Below are 21,886 nucleotides of genomic sequence, written 5' to 3' on the forward strand. Positions count from 1 at the left end.
TCGCATTCTTGCTTTCTATAAATAGCTTTTTCTTAACAGTTTATTGTCGATTATGTATGGTAAGATTAGCATGTGTAAATCAGGTGTTTTTTAGGTGTGTTGTTAATTAAAAAACATAACTAATAAAACGTTGTAAGTTGAATGGCTGACAGAATTCCCACTTCTGTCTACTCTACGGGGCGCAGTAATAATAATAATAATAATAATAATAATAATAATAATAATAATAATAATAATAATAACACCATGGGACACCAGAATAGATGAGAAAGAAAGAGAAAAAATGGATAAGTTTCAAGACCAGAAAATCGAAATAAGAAGGATATGGAACATGCCAGTGGAAACTGTATACCCATAATCACAGGAACACTGGGCACGATCCCAAGATCCCAGAAAAGGAATCTGGAAAAACTAGGAGCCTAAGTAGCTCCAGGAATCATGCAGGAGAGTGTGCTACTAGAAACAAGTTCACATAGTGAGAAAAGTGATGGACTCCTAAGGAGGCAGGATGCAACCCGGAACCCCACACTTTAAGAAACCACCCAGTCGAATAGGATGACTGTGGTAGACCTAATAATAATAATAATAATAATAATAATAATAATAATGATTACGAACACAGAAGCATTGTAGCCAATTTCAAAACAACAGATTGGTTAACCTGGAGAGAATGGACCGTCAGGACTGTGTATATTAAGTGGTTCGGATTAGGGAGGTTTGTTTTCAAACTTTTCGACGATGGTTTGTGTTCCGTAATTGACCACTGCGTGTGAATTCGCCTCTGTCAGCAGTTTTCTCTCTCTCTCTCTCTCTCTTGTTGTACACACACAAACTCTCTTTGTATACACACGCATTTCGAGAGAGAGAGAGAGAGAGAGAGAGAGAGAGAGAGAGAGAGAGAGAGAGAGAGAGAGAGAACAGGAGGCAGGTGACATGCTCTCTCTGTGTGTGTACACAAACACACACGAACTCTTTTTGTATAAACACACAGAGAGAGAGAGAGAGAGAGAGAGAGAGAGAGAGAGAGAGAGAGAGAGAGAGAGGCAAGTGACATGCTCTGTGTGTGTGTCTCTCTCTCTGTACATAAACACACACAAACTCTGTATATATATATACATATATATAGATATAGAGAGAGAGAGAGAGAGAGAGAGAGAGAGAGAGAGAGAGAGAGAGAGAGAGACAAGAAGGCAGTGACATGCTCTCTCTCTCTCTCTCTCTCTCTCTTTGTACACACATACAAATTTACTTTGTATACACACATATCGAGAGAGAGAGAGAGAGAGAGAGAGAGAGAGAGAGAGAGAGAGAGAGAGAGAGAGAAGAAGGCAGGTGACATGCTATTTCTCTCTCTCTCTCTCTGTTTGCGCATACGCACACACACACATACACACAAACTCTCGTTGTATACGCATACACACACACATATTGAGAAAAAGAGTAGGAAAATAATGCACGTGACATTTGTTTTTATAGCCCACCTGCTCTTCCTAGCGTTTAATTTTTCCATTATAAAGTTTGCCACAGTGGGAGGAGTTTAATGACGTCACCAACAGAAAAGGTGGTTGGTTTTCTGCCCGAGCTACTGGTGACTCCCATACAGTTACTGAGGAAAAGGTGAACAACACCAGTCAAAACGAAAATTTCACTTGTTTTGTCTGTGCTTGTATGTCTGTCACGGGGTAGGGGTTTGATTTTGAGCTATAAACTTTCCTGTGGTGATGTAAGGGCCGTGTGCAGAATTTTGCCTGGGTCTGTCAAGCGGTTCAGATTTCTGTAGCATCCAAACATAAAAAAATTAACTTGTGTTTGTGTGTGTGTGTATATATATATATATATATATATATATATATATATATATATATATATATATATATATATATAATTGTTTGAAGGAGGCCTATTCATTTTCTATGTGTGTTTGTGTGTGTGTGTGTGTGTGTGTGTGTGAGAGAGAGAGAGAGAGAGAGAGGTAGCAAAATGACTCTATATATATCTCTTTTGAATGAATTAGAAGCCGGATCTGATGAGTTAACCCGGAGAGAGAGAGAGAGAGAGAGAGAGAGAGAGAGAGAGAGAGAGAGAGAGAGAGAGCAAATATTTACAGCTGCAATGAATGAAATGCAATAGTCATGTGGGGTCCCTCCCAAGCATAAATTAATTGTAACAAGCTCACTGAACGCACGTGTAAGACAGACACACAAGCACACAGACGTTTGTGCATGTGTTTCTTTTTGGGGTTTCCCTACCCCATTCATTCATCACCGGGACAGATTTTACGAACAGAACACACCCGCTGTGCATGTGTATCTGTGTGTGTGTAAGCGTGTATGCTTGTGTGTCAGACACTTCCAAGTGCTTTCCTGAATGAAAGTCGCAAGCAAGTCGCGCCTCCGAGGGTTTTACATTGCAGTTATTCATCCAATTTCCAAACAATCAAGCGAAGCTGCGGCCGTCCTCAGGAAGCTGTGCAAGGTATGTGCATAAGTTTTTTTTTCTTTCATGACGTAACATTCTCGGGCAGATATTTGCGAGAGAAAACTCTTTTTTTCTCTCTCTCTCATCTCCGAGGTACAACTCGATCGAGAGTAACGTGTACCGGAGAGAGAAAGTTTTGTAATTCGCACTGAGGAAATTGGAAAGAAAATGGCATGATGAGAGAAAAAAAGAAACTTTTTTTCGGTATAAACTAGAATGGCATTTCCGGTTGCCAATTCAGCAATTTGCTGCGAAAGTATTTGCGATGTGTGGTCCCTTTGTTTGGTTGTTTGGTCTTCGTTTGTGACAGGGGCTATCGGGGAGTATCATGCCACTGCCAATAAACATTAGTAATGCGAATAAAGTCCACAAAACGAAATCCGAACGGCAAATTTGAAAAAATACGATCGTTACCATCTTGAAGATTCCGAGCGAATTGCAAAACGCGATTTTGGGCGACTTTCTCGGAATTGCGGCGATTCCCGTCGGCTTCCCTCGATTACATCTGTATAAATCCCTGAATCACGAAATCCGTTCGGTAATTGCGGCTTAAAATCGATCGATAATATCGATAAATATTAACCGATCCGCCAACTCGCTCGCTTTGCGGTTAACGTCCGTCATTTGTTTTCAGCTTTGTTTTGCTACTGAGATGGTCGAGGGTGGATGGTGGATGGTGGACCATTACGAAATCTCCCGACGACTCTTATTTGTCGCCGTTTCTGTCAGGTCGTGTGAATCCGACGGGCGCGCGCGCGTAGACACGACCTCCTCGAGGGCGTGAGGAAACGATACGCGAGTGAGAGGGCAAGTGACAGAGTGTCAGAAGAGAAGAGGAGGAGGAGAAGGAGAGAGAGAGAGAGACACACACACACACACAGACACAGACAGACAAACAAACTCCTCCATATTTTCGTCGTCAGGTTTTCTCGGGACAGTTGTGACCTTCGTCAGGAGGGGGTCCTTCTTCTACGTCAGGGGGAGGTTCGCGTTCTCCTCCCTCCCCGCGGAGGATAGACGACGGACGATGGATTAAAACAGGGCGCGTCTTTGGGGGGAAGGAAGGAGCGAGTCTTCGTCTTCTTCTTCTTCTTCTTCTGCGTCGTCGTCGTCGTCGTCATCGTCAGCGCCTTCGTCAGGATGGTCATGCCTTGATTTCCCCGAGAACTGGGTCTTGAGAATTTGTCTTGTCCTCGCTTAGGGCCTCCCGGGCTTCGCGTTCCTCCTTTAAGGTAAGACTGACGTTGGGTCTTCGTCTCCGTCGTCGTCGTGCACGAACGTGTGGTGTCGTGTAGCATGGTACGGTGACGTGCGCGCCACGTGCACTGGAGTAGTTCAGGAGTAACTGTAGAGTACCCTACGCAACGTACATTTAGGGTAGCCTTGCCTGCAGTAGGGTAAAGGCATGGGGAATGCCTAGCTTACCTTAACGTGTGGGGATGGCATTGGCTAGGCAACCCCATGAGGAACCATTCTAGAGAGTCCTAGGGTAACCTACGTATCCTACGCGTAGGGTAGGATTGCCTGTAGTAGGGTTAAGGCGTAGGACTTACCTACCTTACCTTAACACGTGGTAATGGCATTGCTTAGGCAACCCCATGACTGCTTACCTTGATCAGAGACTTAAGATACTCACGTTAGGTTAGGCTAGATACGGTTTGGGTCATCCTATGGTAGGATGTAGGCGTAAGACTTTCCTACCTTACCTTAACACATGGAAATGGCATTGCTTAGGCAACCCCATGACTGTTTACCTTATGCTGAGACCTGAGATACAGCTTAGGCTAGGCTAGATACCGGCAAGGTTCAGGGATAGGGGAATACATACGCGCTCATCGTTCTCCATTCAGACCTCAGGCCGCAGATTGTAAACTATCTCAGACACAAGCCCAAAATACCCAAAGTCTTCTGAAATCAGGGTGGGTACCAGGTCAGGTCATAGCGTAATGCCCCATGCCAAGTTAGGTTAATGGAGAAAGTTAAGTCAGGACGTATTATGTCTTTTGGTAGTTTTTAAGTAAAGGAACATGCTTATCACCCTAATCTGCGTTGCTTCTGCTCTGCGGTCCTGTGTGTGATGTCATGTGGGAGGTTATTGAGGACTGATGCTTACTTGACCAGATAAGGGTTTGTAACCCCGAGTTTAAGTTAGGCTAAGAGAAGGTCAGGTTGGGTTATTGTTGAAATAAGTCTTTAGTCTGCATTAAAGCTTGTTACGACCATTGGTTACTCTATTGCCTACAGTTTTTCATTTTTTTTAATATTGCCCTATCCTACATAGGATATATATAGCTATTCTTGATATATATATAGCTGTTCTTTCTTTTGTTCTGTTATTTTTCTTAAAGAGTTTCTGCTACTGTTTCACTTTTGTATATCACTTTTTAGACTTTTACTATACTTCCATTTCTGTTCCCTTTCTTTAAGCCGAACAGTTTAATGTACCTCAGTGCTTGACTTTATAACCAAATTTTCATAAATGAGATCAGTAGTACTGTAGGCTCATCTAGCTAAAGTATTTGCCTGTAGGCTTAAATGGAAAGTTTTGCAGTCGATGTCCCACAACTTTCTTCAATTCAGTGATTGGATTACTCGAAGAGAGTATTATCAAAAATTACTCCTAAAGCTTTACCGTAATTTTACACATTAATTATAGTCCCTAAAGATACTAAGATTACTATTTTTCAAACAGTTAAACATTCTGGCTTACCTTCATTTAATTCCAACATTGTTTTAAAATCTAACTCTTAATATCACTTATAATCCCCCTCAGTTTCTCCACTATTTTCTTCTTCTTCATCTTCAGCTTTGCCCATTTCTGTATGGGGTCACTGTTTCACCCCACTGTATATTCCACATTGCTAAATGTTTGGTTGAATTATGTGTCTTCAGGTAAAAGCTTACAATTTACTTCATTTTCCTTGAGTTGGTGTGATAACTCGGTGTTGGAAATACAGAATAGGATAGGACGCAGCACACTTCCTTGCGGAACGCCTCTTTTCAGCAGTTGTATCCTCAAAAAAAGTTCAGCTTGTACTTATAATATGTTTTATTTCTAGATTGCTTTTCAGTTTTTGTGTCATTAGTTTCTAGATTCTTGAGTACAGATCATACGCTATGGTGTCAAAAGTTGTACAAAGGTCAAGCAAAAATTAGGCACCACTTTCTTTTATTCAATAATGGAACTATATTAATAACAACAGAGCAAAGAGCAGTATTCTGTTGGGTACAGCTGTTTGTGTTAATGGAAGCTGATTTATCTAAAATCACATTCTCCATAATATGGGATCTTTATGTACCTGTAACTATCGGGCTTACAATTGTAAATGATCTGGAAATGTCTTACCCTGATGCCTAATTTCACAATTTCCAGGATTTAGAAAAATCCCAGTGCCTAAAATCGGCCATTAGTAATGGATCATTATCACAGTAGTATGTAAACTTCCCCATAAACACCATAGCTTGCCTTAGATAGGATAATAGAGTCTCATTATTGATGGTCATTGTGTTCTGTATATTGTTTATTTACTTTTTTGCCTTATATTGTCTTGACACATTAGTTTCATTTCAAATTAGCATTCATCCTTCTTTGCTGCACATTTTTGTAATCTTGTATTATTTCTAAAAAATTTTTTTAGTTCATTTCATCCTTTTTACAGTGTCTCAAGGTATTGCAGCCTACTTTTTATTAATACTTTTCCATGAAGAATTCTTCTGTCTCCCCGCTTAGTTTACAGTTTGCAGTATTTTTAGAGGCTGGTAGGGTTTGTCTTCATGCAATATTTTTTGGTCGCTGGACACTCCTGTTTCTCTTTCTCTCTGAAACTGAATATTTTCTGACCAAATGGTATTGAAGACTTCATTCTTCTAATATATGGAAGTTCCATTTTCATCAGTTGTACAGTAAGGTGCATTCTCTCTCTCTCTCTCTCTCTCTCTCTCTCTCTCTCTCTCTCTCTCTCTCTCTCTCTCTCTCTCTCTCTCTCTCTCTCTCTCATATCAGAGGAAAATCCCATAAATGGTGTGAAGAATACATTTTATTACTACTGTGTTCAATATTATTTTTGGAAATACAGCAATCATATATATTCAAAATAGTGGTTTTAATTATTGATTGCACATCTCGGAAACCAAAGGAAGTCCAGTGATAGATCTGTTCGCAACGAGGTTTAACGGGAAGCTAGAGGTGCTCTGTTCGGTTATCCCAGACCCCTTCGCCTTGGCGGAGGACGGCCTACAACATCCTTGGGACAACCTGGAGGTTTATGTCTTCTCTCCCTTTCGCCTGATCTGCCAGGTCTTGAACAGGGTAACGATTTCCCCGAATCTCAGGGTGACCCATGTAGCCCCCTGGTGGCCTCGCGCAGAATGGTTCCTTGATCTACTAGCCCTGATGTCAGCAGTTCCCAGAGAGATCCCTCCGTGGCACAACCTCCTCCTCCAGCGTCACGTTGAGAGATAGTCTCTCGCCAGCTTCACTCTCTGACGCTGCGTCTACACCAGTGGCCTATTTTTTCTGCACTTCTTTGGAAGCTTGAATTCCAAGTCATTGGCCCCTATTGGCTTTGTTCCATATGAATAGGGTTCATCATCTGAATACTGTATAATAATAATAATAATAATAATAATAATAATAATAATAATAATAATAAAATACTTTTCTGAATTTGATGTATCTACCATATGTCTCTCTCTCTCTCTCTCTCTCTCTCTCTCTCTCTCTCTCTCTCTCTCTCTCTCTCTCTCTCTCTCTCTCTCTCTCTCTCTCTCTCTCTCTCAGTTGGCCAACTTTTTCACTTTGTAATGTATTGTAAGATTTCTTTGGAAGCTGAATTTCAAGTCAATGTCCTGTATGTGCTTGTTCCATATGAATAGAATTAATGTTCTAAATAATAATAATAATAATAATAATTTTCTAAATTTGATGTATAGGCTATACCATATAATTCTCTCTCTCTCTCTCTCTCTCTCTCTCTCTCTCTCTCTCTCTCTCTCTCTCTCTCTCTCTCTCTCTCTCTCTCTCTCTCTCTCAAGTGGCCTACTTTTTCACTTTGTAATATGCTGTACTGTACTCCTAAGTTCTTTGGAAGCTTGGATTTGAAGTGAGTTGAAAAATAATAATAACAATAATAATGATAATTTCCTAAATTTGATTGATGTGCTATATATCATATATACCATGCATACCCAAATAAAGAAAGGTAGCATTTTAAAGTACAGAGTAAAAGAATAAAAAAAAAAGCAGTGGGCTAATAAGCACTCATGCGATTGTGGGCCCCAGAAACCCGATGTTTCATAATATTAGCATTTCCAGTTGTACCTGATGAATTTTATAACAATAACATTTGCGGTTACCTCACGTAGTGGAATGACCTAGGCTCTCTGACACATTCGAGGCTTTGGTGCACCTGAGGGCCTGCTTATGGTAATGTAATTGCATGTGGTGCTGTGTTTCACAGAAGTGGTTTTGCCAAGTTCTTGAGTTTCCATTGTGTGTGGAAGTCATTGTCATTTTCCTCTGATAGAGCACCTTGGGGCATTAGAAGCATTTTTTACAGAACCTTGTGTCACTGAGAAAGTTGTGCGTGTGGGTTTGTTTGTGTACGATGTATGTGTATCACAGGAAGGTGAGTTTTTTCTTACGATTTGGATGAAATCTGTTCAACAGTTTGTTGTGAGGTTTGGAGAACAACTTTAAGAACTGCCATTTGAAGTTACTTGATTTTTTTGTAGAACAACTTCTGTGAACTGTGTTTTAAATTCAAAAACAGTGAAATTCCATTTCAGTACCTCAACAGGGAGTTACTCTGCAAAGTTTGCATAAGGCAGCAATTCATACCGTGTTTTGCAACATAGCAGTTGTGTGTTTTTTTTTTTTTTTTTTTTTTTTTTTTTTTTTGGCAGCCACTGACACGACATTTACCTTGTGACTGACCCATAGATGTCTGTGAAGTCATTAGGAATCATTCATCTTCACATGTTTTTATGGTTTGTGACTGTTTTCTTAATCATGGTCTTAATCTTCTGATATTGATCTTTTTTTGGGGGGGGGAATGATATTGATTGTTTAAAATTGTTTTTGTTGTTTTCCTTTTTAAGTTTTCGGGAATAAGTTTGAACATCAGGGCCAAAAATGGAATCTAATTCATCTTCTATACCCTATGGGTGGGATGTTTAGACTTCTTCCTTAATTTTTGTGTTGGAGATTGCTTAATCAAGTTTCTGACTTTTTCCTACTGTACTTCAGTTTCTTAAATTCCTTAGGGGTCATGTTTGTCAGTGTAAGTATACTTTTCTTATTTCCTCCTATTTTGAATATTGAAATTGTATTTAGGATGCTGTTTTGTCTCTCTTTGTGACTGGGTTGAATTAAAAGGAATTTGTCAAGTCAGCAATCCTGCAATAATTTGTCTGCTATAACTTTGACCAACAAAGGCACTATTTTTCAACACATTCTACTTGGGACAGTCCCTGAGGGGGTTAGGTCTGTCAGTGCACCTTATGTGGTGCACTGTAGGCATTTCTTAAGGTTCTTTGTAGCGCCCCTTTGGCCCCTGGCTGCAAACCCTTTTCATTCCTTTTACTGTATCTCCGTTCATATTGTTTCTTCCGTCTGACTTTCAACCCTCTCCTCACAATTGTTCCATAGTGTAATGTCAAAGTTTTTCTCCTGCAATACCTTTCAGACCTTTTCACTTTCAGTTTCTGTTTCAGCTTGGAATGACTTCATGGGTCCCAGCGCTTGGCCTCTGGCTCAAATTCTATATTCTGTCTGTCCTGGGAGAGTCTCCTTTGAGCTCCAAGATTTGGATTTCCCACCGTGATTTCTGTTCCCTCTTTCTGGTGGAAGGTCTTAATGTTTCCTTTTGGGACTTAGATTCTTCGCATTTTTTTCCTGTATCCTACAGTAGTTTCATTTTGATCCCAGGTGAATTCTACTACAGTATGTTTTCTCCTGTAGCAAAGGGATTTTTTTTTATGTGGCGCCATCTTGACGAGTCATCAGAAGCGACTGCCTTTCATAATTATGAAAATAAGGATGGTCCCAGACTAGGGTATTAAATTAAAGACTCTTACTGTTTAAAATTCATTTTTTGTTAACCATTGAATTGGTTGCGTTTAACATTGAAATCTTTGTTGTGATTTGCCAATATTTTTTTCCTTTTACATAAATATAGATAAGCCTAAATGTTTGTGGTTTAACATTGAAATCTTTATTGCAGTTTTCCAGTCTTGTTTCTCGAACATAAAACTAGGTAAATATTTATGAATCTTTAAAATAATCAGATCATTGACTTAACTATACCTTAACTTTTTTGATTTAATGAGAATATAGCACTGTATACTTTTTATTAGTTTTTTTTTTCAGTGCACCTCAGGTGGTGCACTGTAGGCGTAACGTAAGGTTCTTCGGAACATCCCTTTGGGTCCCCAGCTGCAATCCCTTTCATTCTTTTCACTGTACTGTACCTCCGTTCATAATCTCTTTCACCATACACTCCACTCTCTTCCAACAATTGTCTCATAGTGCAGCTGAGAGGTTTTCCTCCTGTTACACCTTTCAAACCTTTTTTACTCAAGTGTCCCTTTCAGCACTGAATGACCTCATAGGTCTGAGTGCTTGATCTTTGTCCTAAATTTTATATCCATCCCATTCCATTAGATATTTGTTGCTTCATTTATTTTAGGATCGTATAAAAAGGTTACAGTGTGTAGTTCAGGTAGTGTAATTCGTTTAGGAAAGTACTTTTAATTTACAATGTCATGAGCTACGAATACAGTCCTTGTTTGCACGTTGCAGATGACATCGGCCCCAACCTCCGCAGACGCTTGTTTAAGCATCGTGCACTCCCTCATGTGCCATCGACAGGGAGGCGAAACTGAAGGATTTGCAAAACGAGCCATTGAAAGTTTGGTGAAGAAACTCAAGGTGAGATATTTTGTTCATATTTGTACATCATTTTTTCCCCACTGAACATACTCAAGTTGTGCACTGTCAGGCATTGCTTAAGGTTCTGTGTGCAGTGTCCCTTCGACCCTGAGCTGCAACCTCTTTCGTTCCTTTTTTTCTAAGTGCAAGTGCGAGCTTTTGTTCACGTTACACCTTTCAAACCTTCTTAATGTCAATTCGCTTCCAGCGCTGAATGATCTTGTGGGTCCCAGCTCGTGGCCATTGGCGTAAACTCTATATTCCAATTCCATACTCAAGTTGTGCACTGTCAGGCATTACTTAAGGTTCTGTGTGCAGTGTCCCTTCGACCCCTAGCTGCGACCTCTTTCGTTCCTTTTTTTTACAGTGCAAATGCGAGATTTTCTTCCTGTTACACCTTTCAAACCTCCTTAATGTCAATTCGCTTCCAGCGCTGAATGATCTCGTGGGTCCCAGCTCGTGGCCATTGGCCTAAATTCTATATTCCATTTCCAATCCACTTAACATCTCAGTATCAGTGTCACAAGAATTTTAGCCTGAGGTTATTCCAGGGAATAGCATAAAACTTTATTGGATGATGCTCACTTTCTGTTGTAGCCAAGTTACCTTATAAAAAGGCTGTTCAAAATGTACTCTTTGAATGGATTAATGAGTTCTCAAAACAGAATGGCACCTGGCAGCCTATTACATAGGCAGGTGGGCAGGAGGGTGGCAGGGTTTAATCACCAGGAAAACATCTTTGGAAAACATCAGGGTGTTGACAGACATCTCGGTGGTCCTAGGTCACAGTTCACATGAAACATTCTCTCCTCTTTATTCCAATGTGTACACAATCCTTGCTGCCTCTGTACCTCATTGTGAAAAATTTTTCGGTGGCAGAGTCTACCAAATTATGACAGCTTTATTCATTTCCATGTGGACTTTTATTTATCTTTTTTTTTTGTAGTGATCTCCCACCAAGTCTTCCGTTGCTTGAAATGACCAAATGTGTTTATTTATTTTTGTATTGTTTCTTTTCTAATAACTGATATCCTTTCCGTATAACCTATTACCATTTGTTACTTCTTTCAAATGAAAGCTTGAATTTCAAGTCAGTGACCCCTGTGGGCTTGTTCCATGTGAATAGGTTTCATCTTCCGAATAATAATAACAAAATGGTAATCATTTCAGGAAAAACGCGATGAGTTGGATTCCTTAATAACGGCCATTACTACCAACGGGGCTCACCCCAGCAAGTGCGTAACCATACAACGAACTCTTGATGGAAGACTGCAGGTAAATGACGTATCAACTCCTCTGTAGCCCCAAAATTGAAGATTTTTTCATTTTTTTGTATCATTAGAAAATGAACGTTATATATATCTTTGTTTTGTATGGGTCCTCTGCTGTCCAAGGGTGGGGTACGTTTTGATTTTTGCCATAGGATTTTGAATAAATCATTCTTCAAGGACTGGTCGTTTTGGTTAACACATTTTCTTAATATTTTAAGAATTGCTATTGTGCTGTTGTAATCCTTATTCTGCATCATTTGCTTACTGTTGGTGTAATGAAAAGATGTACAGGCAGTCTCTGGTTATCGGGGGGAGGGGGGGAGGAGTTCAGTGCCGACAGCGTGGCAATAACCGAAAATTGGCGATTTTCTGCACTTATCAGCACCGATAACTGGAGTTCGGCGCCTTTGTTAGGTTTGTATCAGCGCCAGTACCCAATTATTGGTGCAGGTAAGCAGAAATCGGCGATTTTCAGTGCTGAAATTCGCCGAAAATCGCTGATTTTTGTTGATAGACAAGCTCTGTAAAACTGGATTGCCAATACAGTAACTGAGTCCACCGATAACAGAGACCTCTTGTAATTGTAAATATGTAAATTTTTCAATGGTTAATCACAGGGAAATGGATAGTTAAGCATTGAATGTGTTGCATGACTTGTTTACTTAGCCCTGTGAGATTTTTGAGATTTTAGGGGGTGGAGGGGGTTGGGGAAATGGATGCCCAAAACTGTCTGTGGTGAATTATGCACTGCTTTATGAACTTTGAGAGAGAATTTTAGGTAATTTTTTTTTGTCTCTTGGTGTGAAATTGTTTTTCAGAATTGAATACGCTACTGTTTGCTTTGGTCTTTTTTTTTGAAACCAAATAATTCCATGTTGGTGGGGTATCTTTCAAAATTAAGGAAAATAAAAATTAAAGTTTGAGAAACCAAAACGAGATTTTTGAAAATTTGCAGCATGCTAAAATACTGTCAATTTCCTTTCCGTGAAACTGAAAGTATTGCTGTTCATGCTAGGTATTACATGTAAAGTGTACGAAAAATAGGCAAACTTTATTTTCTGTTTTGGAGTAGTTTCATGATAATTCTCTTTGGACAGGCCTACTTGCATGGTAGGTAAAAGTTCAGATGTCATCCCATTGTTACATGATGTCATATCATTTATTGTTAGTATTTTTTATGCAGATAATGTCATTTGATGTTATCAGAATCTCAGGGAATGAAATTTTGCATGTTGACATTATCAGAATACTGATGGGTTAAGTTTGGTCTTTAATTTTAGGTGTAGCAATCCATATACTATTACCATTGACAGTATAATTAGTGAGGCACAATTAACAAAAATAATTCATTCAAAATATTAATGCTTCCCTCAATTATCTATCAATTGCAGGTAGCTGGAAGGAAAGGTTTTCCTCACGTAATATATGCCAGAATCTGGCGCTGGCCAGACCTACATAAAAATGAACTGAAACATGTGAAGTACTGTCAGTTTGCATTTGATCTGAAGTGTGATTCCGTTTGTGTAAACCCTTATCACTATGAACGTGTCGTGTCTCCAGGAATAGGTAAGTTGTCGGAATAATTAAGCCTATTGTGTTAATGTTTGTTGCATATATGTGTGAACATTTGTTTGCAGGTGCTATACAGACACTACCCTGCTTACGAACATTCAACTTAAAAACATTCAGCGATACCAGCAAACCGGATCACAAATTAAAATTGTGTTCAGAGTGCTCCCCTTTGCCACCCATAAGTTAAAATTTTGTTTTTGTCGTCTATTCTGTACGTACAGTACTGTTTGTGCAGTGTGTTGTGTTTTAGGATGAAAAACCTACAGTACTCTTGGTTTTATATCATACTGTACTTAAATAATCATGAAGAGTATAGTAACCAACTTACAAATAATTCAACATACAAATGGCCGTCCGGGACGTAACCCGTTTGTAAGTAGTGTGGTATCTGTACATTTCTTATGTTGACTTGCAAACTTTAAACCATCATCCTCTTATGCTAAAATGGATGCTGTTGTTATGGGTGTACAAACCATTGCCCTTTGTGTATTATTCCTCAGAATTAGCTGGAAGTGGTCATTGAAGCTTTGTAACAAAGGGGTTAAGTGGCATTAGGTTGGAGTCCATTCTCTTCTGGCTTTGTCAGAGAGGGTTATGCATGTGAAAGTAGGGAACCAGCATATGCTCTTTGAGTGTGAACGCCCAGGTGAGACTTAAGCATGTGTTAGTGGCATGTCACTTCGTACTCCCATCTCGTCAGCCGCTCTGGTTATGAGTGATTCTTTGGAACTCTTGAAGTTGTGGACTTCTCTTGGTATTCCTAGGTGACATTTCTTTTTTGAGATTTATGGATCATCTAGCCTCTAATAAGGGGTCCTCTGTTTCTCTGTTTGGTGTTTCTGCTAATCAGCTCAATGCTGTTGAGCCTCCTGATGTGGTTGTGTTACCTCTGTGATAAAGAACAGATGATGGATACTCCATCTGTTGCCTTCTGCCTCTACCTTTGTCAATCTTAGATGGAGAAGTAAGCCTTGTGGTTAGAGCAAGCCAGAGAAAGGTTGGCGTTTATATTCCTTATTTTTCTCAAGCATGCCTACTTTTGCCACTTTTCTTCCTCTGGTAGGACAAAAAAGAGGTCTAGGGAGCCCCTTTGCAAGAAGTCTAGATGAATATTGAGTGGGTTGCTTTCCCTCTGACGGATAGCAACAGCATTCACTCAGTTACAGATGGGATATTTGCTGTAAGGTTTGACACCAGGCTGTCTGAGCTAGCTCGTGACCCAGAGTCTTACCGTTTGGGACACAGTATTGCCCTAGACTCTTCTTGTGTTCATACCTCATCTGAGTTGTGTAGAGTTGATACCATCCGCTCATTCGGCAAGTGCAAGAACCCGAGGTCATGCTGAAGAAAAAAGTTATGGTCTTTGGTATGTTAGTGGAGGGGTTTCCTTACTCTTTTACTACCAGGTACATGGTTACCAAGCTCCAACAACAATATCCAGCTTGGTGTGAGGAATACTCCTACATAAAATGTATTGGTTTGTATGTACCTAGGAAAAATGGAAGTCGCTTTCAAATTTGACATATTAGCCAATTTTAACCTGTCATTTGGACCTTTTATTATTTTGTATGTTTCAACTTTTATGATCAAGTTCATACTATTCATGATAAAAATGACACACTGATCAGTATCTCAGCATAAAATACAACAAAATAAGATGAATGTAACAGAAGGGTGATCGTAGCACAGTGTTGAAAACCTATAACCCCCTTTTTTTTTTCTTTTGTTGGCAAGCAGACTTGACAGGGCTCACCCTGCAAGGAGCAACCTCCACAGGTCAGCTGGTGAAGGATGAGTATGGCATGCGCATGGACTGTGAAGTCAGTGGTGGTGGTCCGGGGAGTGTTGGGGAGTCCTCCGTTACTCCTGGTCCTTCGGGAATTGCCACCATAACTCACCCCCCACAGGGACCACAGCCTGGAGCATCAACGTCACAGGTACGACGGTATTTTCGTTTGTGAATTCTGTTCGGTTGCGTGGTGTGATCTTGGTGGTATCGTTTTGTTTTGCTCATGAGTCTTCTCACAAGTGTATAAGTTTGTGAAAATGTTTTCTTTTCAAAGCAGCATTTTACGTTGTGTGTTAAAAGCTGTTGAAGAAGCGTTTGTGCAAGGTGAAATGTCTCTGTGTGGAAGATATATACATATATTTTGCAGAAAATTTGCATACAGTTTTCACAGTATTCTTTACAGAGAAATATTCACTATTATATTTTCATATAATTTTCATGACTAAATGCACTTTTTGAGATAAAACTATTAGAATATTCAGGTATAAGCTTTTTTTAGAGGGTTTTTGGTGTTTTGAACTATCAAAATAGGCAGTTACAATCATTTTTAGAGGGATGTCAAGTATTCGTGGATTTTAGCTATTCATGGGGGCTAGTGGTGCGCAACCCTGCGAATACCGGGGGTCAACTGTATTCCAACCCTTTATGTCCACTTAATGACATTTTTGTCCTGCTGCTTTGCTCATTTAAAAATACAACTGGAGCTTTCCAATAATTCTGATGTTTTAAAATGTAATTGAGAAAATATGGAAAGCCCCAAGGTTGTTGATTTATTCACAGTTGTTCTTTGAAAATTTAAATAAGTTCTGACATTATTTAAAATACTGTACTCATATATGTTTGTAAAATACAACTGCTTTATGGAATGAATTTGGCTGCTTTTTGTGATGTAATCAGAGGTAATCAGAGATAGCTGGTGTGGAGTTGACAGTTTCCTGCAGATTACTTTGTGATTTACCTTGTGACCACTGGCTAATTTGTCCAGTAAATTGTCCTAATTGCAAAATTTACTTAAGTCCTCAAATGCAAACCTTTGTATTACATACTCATGCACGGTAAAGACTGAACACCTGTGCAGATTTTGAGGTTGACTGTCTACTGATGCAATCAACTTGTGCTTGGTGGCTATTTACTGGACAGTCGAAAGTTGCAATTTCGCTAACTCTTACTGTTTTTGAAAGATCACACAGCACTCCACCTTTTACCAGACTGTCGTTTTATTTGGTTTTGGCACCGTGGGGTTTGACTTTGGTTCTGTAAGTCCCCAATGAATATTTTCTTTTGATAGTGAAATATTGTAATGTCAAAATCTTATTTTCCTGGAACTTTTGGGTAGGTTTTAGAATTGAAACAGAATTCTTAGCCTCTAAACCGTATAAGTGTCATCATGAAGATTTGGCCGATTTATGGTATTGCAGCAATAGTTGTAGGAGGTGAAAAATTCATAAGAAGATGGGAATTTTTCAGACGACTGATGTCACTGGAATCTCAAGAGGTTAAGGATACTATACTTGTTTTATTTAGGAAATGCAATTTAGAAAAAATAACATGTTCATAACTAACGTTTGGATGAGGACTCATTTACGTTAGGAGAGGTTTTTTTTATTTGGTTCTTCATACCAAGTTTCTTCAGTATTTGTGGATCAAAGATGTTGCTCTGCAGGGGAATTAGGCACCAGAGATCTCTCTGAGAGTTTGTCGTGGAGAATAAAGTTGTATTCTGTATTGGAAACGGATAATCTTGTGATTTGTATGAATTTTTGATGCTGTACCCCACATTGCCCGAAAAGCCACGATTGTGGCTGTTGGCAGAACCCGAACAGCCGTGAGCATGGCTTTGTTGAAGGTTGGCACATTGCCTCTACTGTAGAAACTTAATCTAGGTGTTTAGACATATAACCAAGGACACATATCAGTATGTGCCATTGCAACTCAATTTTACAATTTTTTCTTGCATGTATTAAAGATAAAGAGTAAACACATCAATTATTTTTTATGAAACCACAAATTAGAGGACAAATATATTTAAGAAACAGCCAGGTTTTAGTGTTTTCACACAGAAGAGGGAGCATGACGCTCCAAAACTGCATGTGGATTTCTGAAATATATATTTCTTTTCTAATTTTTTTTTTTTTCAAGTTTCAAAGTTCATTACTTGTCTGTTATCATCATGTCACTTGTATGAATTGCCAAGTGCCCTAAGTATATTGTTCTTAGTCTTTTGAATTATAAATATACATTGTCATGTCCTCTACTAAAAGAGTTTTTGATGCAGAAAACATTTAATGATTTTTTTTGTTGTGTAAAAATAATTACCAGCACTCTTGAAATGTTATCGAGGAGGATTATTCACTTACTGATGTAAGTTGTACACATGACGTTAGAACTCCTCTGGCCTCTGTCCAGCACAGCAAGTCTGTTGCCCAAGTTCTGTAACCTCGGCAGTTGGAGGTGTCAGTATAACTTAGGATAAATGCATTTGTACAGTGTTAATATAGATACAAGTTATAATACAAACCACAGTTTTACATGGCGTTTCACTCTTTGTCCCATTTAATTGCAATCTGGTGGCCCTTCAAACCACTCATGATCAAAGTAAGCAAGTAGTTAGGTATAAGCAACTCGCCATTTTATCATTTTTAAGATTACCGAGTTCAGAAGCAGTAAATCAGTCTGACACAGTGTAGTTGTACGCTGTTGAAATTAAGCTCATTACTAGTTAAAGTCCACGTGTAGATGTTTAAAGTACGTTAATTACACATTTCTTTGTTTTCAAAGTCATATTCTGTAGAAATCATTACACAACTGGTTTTGGCAAGTGGTTGATAAGCCGCTGCCAGTAACACATTGGTAGAACTATTGACGAAGTGTTTTATAAACTGTGCAACCGTTGCATGTCTTGATTATTTACCAGATGTTATTTAACAGCCTGCGGGACCCCAAGCTAGCCCAGCCTCCCCTCAGGTGGGATGATAATTACATGTCAGAGGATGTCTCTTGTTTGTCCTTATTCTTCTGTATTGCAAATGAATTCTGTAAGCCTTATGTATCCAAGTAGTGACTGTAGTTAGTATTTGCTAATTAGCCATTTGTATGTGTTTATTTTATTTTTTTTTTTGGCAATTATGTAAGTCTTGGTACAGTAGTGCGATGATGCCATGATGATAAGTATGAAGAATGGAAGTATGAAATTCCAATTATATAGCTTTTTTAGAATTGCTCTTAATTTAAAATTAAGAACTTGTGACTTTTTTTTTTTAATGCCAAGGGTTAAGGAACTGCATGCGTAGAGTTGTTGAACGGTATCAAGCAATGGATATAGATTCAGGTGGTCATTGAAGAGTATGATAGGAATTTAGAAACTGAAGAATCATATATAAGTGTAACAAAGAATGAGGGAGGGTTAGTTTTGGTTAATGTAATGATGTCAAGCTTCACAGTTCCACCAGATTTAGTAACAAAAGCTTTTTGAGGTTCAGGGCAGAAAGGACAATACTTATCTTTAGTTATAATATAGAGTAAATTGAGGTTTTTATGTATTGGAAAAATGAAGTTTTCATAATAAAACTAATATTGTAATACTTACCTGAACACCTGAATTAGCCCTGGTCTGGTGGGTGACCAGGGCTAACTCAGGTGTTCAGGGAGTGTATTGCAATATGAAGTTTTCATAATAAAACTAATATTGTAATACTTACCTGAACACCTGAATTAGCCCTGGTCACCCACCAGACCAGGGCTAATTCAGGTGTTCAGGGAGTGTATTGCAATAATATGTTTCGTAGTTAGAACCTATGGTAGAGGTAGAGAGAACTGATGAAGGGGACATTGGAAATTGTCAGTTATATGGCTTTTATAATGTGCAGAAGGATGTTTGTAATGTACAAGAAAATGTATAAATGGTTGTTTACAAAATAAACATAATCCATGAAGGGGTATGTTTCCCACCAACTTCTTCGTGGACTGTGAATGAAGTGGTAATACCGTAACGTATTGATAGTGTAGATAGACCTGTTCCCTTCTATCTGGCTTTGATTATTGCAATACCAGATTGATTTTGTACTGCAGACTTCTCGTAATCTAGAATTGTTGTTCTCTGGTAGAGTTTGATTAGTATGTTTGCCGGGGTACCAGCCACCCGTTGAAATATTGCTACTAGAGGAAATAGGGCCCTTCTCAGACTTTACACCAGGTCTGATGTAGGACTCTTGACTCTAATGTATGGCGCATTCCCTCTGCCCACACTTCGAATAGTCAGGCATATTCTCTACACATGAGGCAACGTGGAAAATCATCATCATCATAAATGTTTTGTGTCAGCTGTTAAATGTTTCGACATAGGCCATGAGATGGGTTCTTTACGTTGTCTTCTGTCGTGCACTTTCTTCTTGAACTCTGCCTAGGTCTAGGTCTTCATCCATTCCCCTTTTCCTTGATAGTCGTAGCCTCCTTATTGTTCTTGGTGTTGTTACTTTCGTATCAGCTTTTTTGACAACCGTTCCTCATCCCTTCTCAACTTGCCCAGCCAACCTCAGTATTTGAGGTCTGTCGTTTTTCAAGCCTTTTGGATGCTCTAATTCTCTGGCAATCCCTCTTTTGTAGTAAGATCTTTCCACTGTGCTCCTAGCATAATCTTACTTTAAGGTTCTTGTACCACTCTTATGATCTTATCTCTTCTTTAATCTGGTTGTCACTTATTCTTGCCGGGTCATCGATGGCCATCTCCTCTGCTGCTTTTTTTAGGTCACTTGATCGGACCTATTTAATCTACTCTATTTACCCCTCTATTATGCCAATTTCTTTCAGTTCATTTTCATCATTCAACTATTATAAATATTGCTTTCATTGTTCGAGTATCTCCCCCCCCCCTTTATAGCTTGAACACCTTTCCTAACACACCCACCTTGCTGTTCTTAATATTTTCTCTTTTTCGTCTGCAAATTGAGAAGAGAGGTCAGCTGAGAGCCCTGTTGTGATATATGGGTAGGTCTTGGATATACAGAACATTTTTGTCATTGTGGACTTTGCTGAAGCAGGGGTTATGAATGTTCACTGGTAGTAAATGAAATGTTCCATTGAGAAGGAGTAGACTTATGATGGGTTCATTGGCCTGCACTGCTATGCGCAGCAGAAACTGACAAGGAAGGTGGCGATTTTGGAAAGGTCTGCCAATGGAATGTCAAGGTGCTTTGTCAGAGTACTCTGGCAAAATCTTATTGTGAATGATGGATTGTTAGAGAAATGTCTTATCCTATGGCTGGAAGAAGAAATATTTAGATGTCAAAGACTGGACATGTAATAAGAAGGGGTGAGTAGCAGTATGGTCAGAAGTAGCACCACTAGGACCTATTAGAAGAGCTAGTAGGTAGTCATGGGAAAGTGGATAGATAAAAGACCTGGATATAACATGAGTTCATTGCACAAGACAGACGACAGTGGGGTGAAATCACTCCATGTCTAACCCCGTAAAGGCAGAAGCTGACACAGGAATATCTTATGATAATGATTTGATGGTAGAGAAATGTTTGTAGTTTATGCTTAGTTTATTTTCTCTTGGATGTATGTAGTGTAGTTCTTCTGTATTGTACCCTGGAAGGGCAGAAGAAACAGTAGTTACATTTCTTTTATTACTATTTTCCTTTTTATTTTGTAGAAATGCAGAAATATTGTACTTTTGTGTATGATTAGAAATTACTTGACTGATCTTGTTCGCACTGGAAAGAAGCTATTATTTAACGGAGCGTATTTAAGAAGCTTTGCCAAATGAACTGGCCCTCAAAACCCTGAGATTTTGCTTATGTCATAATGGCCTTCCAAAATATCATCAGAAATCAAGTTTTTATACCAATATTGGAAGAATCAACGAAAATGTTGTGGTATTTGTTAAAATGGCTGCATTGAACTCCTGCAATAGTTCAATTCATTGCCAGCTTAATGTACCACCAGAATTCATTACATCCTGTTTCAGGGGGTTGAATGAAAAAATAAAATGTGTATAATTGGCTATGCTATGCTACCAGAAAATATCCGTAGTAATAATTCAGTCTAAAAGTACGAGAACAAATAGTAGGGGGATTACATTCTTTTAGATAAAGCATGTACAAACACCACTCTACTTATGAACATTCAACTTACAGACATTCAGAGATACAAACAAACGGTATTGCAAATTAAAATTGTGTTCAGGGCGCCCCCCTTTGCCACCTGTAAGTTCCAATTTTGTTTTGCGTGCTTATTCTATACAGACAGTATGTGATGTACAGTGTACTGTATTGTGTTTTAAGATGAAAAAACGTATAATACAGACAGTCCCCGGTTATCGGGGATCGGGTGTTATGCCGCTTGTCTAGTGACGATGATAACCGGATTTTCGACGCTGATCTCCAGTTGTCGGCGCTGATCCCCACTTATCGGTGGCACTGATCCCTTGTTATCAGCTTCGATCCCTGGTTATCGGCGCCGATGTCAGAGCCGATAACCAGGGATCGGTGCAAATATCGCCGATTTCCGGTTATCGTCACGCTGTCGGGGACGGAACCCCCGCTAATAACCGGGGACTGCCTCTACTGCATTGATTTTATATCATACTGTACTTATAAATATACATGAAGAGTATGGTAACCGAGTACAGTAACCATTCTTAAAAATAGTTCAATGTACAAACAGTCGTCCGGAACGTAACTAGTTTGTAAGTAGGGTGGTGTGCGTGTGTACATTTTGTGGGAAAACTGGGGTATCCCAGGGGCCTTTCTGAAAGTTAATGAAGTCAAGGTTCAGTCGATCCTCTGAGTATTTTTGAGGGATAATATTAAAAGTGCCTTCATTTTTTAATTTTCAGCTCTGGAA

At 39.2% G+C, this 21,886-nt stretch overlaps 1 protein-coding gene across 6 annotated transcripts in view; it reads left to right on the plus strand.

Annotated features, from left to right (window-relative positions):
* Positions 1-2,321: 2,321 nt before the first annotated feature.
* Positions 2,322-21,886, plus strand: part of Med (Smad/Smad4 homolog Medea) — a 38,187-nt gene continuing 18,622 nt past the window's right edge. Inside the window, exons 1-7 of one of the 6 annotated variants that reach the window (XM_067101400.1) lie at positions 3,103-3,710; positions 9,702-9,734; positions 10,280-10,408; positions 11,579-11,683; positions 13,071-13,245; positions 14,989-15,188; positions 17,969-18,004. In XM_067101400.1, the coding sequence (XP_066957501.1) occupies positions 10,280-10,408; positions 11,579-11,683; positions 13,071-13,245; positions 14,989-15,188; positions 17,969-18,004 (645 nt within the window). In that variant the 5' untranslated portion in view covers positions 3,103-3,710; positions 9,702-9,734. Of the gene's footprint in view, positions 2,476-3,102; positions 3,711-7,921; positions 8,106-9,701; positions 9,735-10,279; positions 10,409-11,578; positions 11,684-13,070; positions 13,246-14,988; positions 15,189-17,968; positions 18,005-21,886 lie in introns of those variants that run through there. The other 5 variants (XM_067101399.1, XM_067101398.1, XM_067101397.1 and 2 more) reach the window with 5 other exon arrangements.

Source organism: Macrobrachium rosenbergii, chromosome 57, assembly GCF_040412425.1.
Source record: "Macrobrachium rosenbergii isolate ZJJX-2024 chromosome 57, ASM4041242v1, whole genome shotgun sequence".
In the NCBI taxonomy this organism is placed as follows: Eukaryota; Metazoa; Arthropoda; class Malacostraca; order Decapoda; family Palaemonidae; genus Macrobrachium; species Macrobrachium rosenbergii.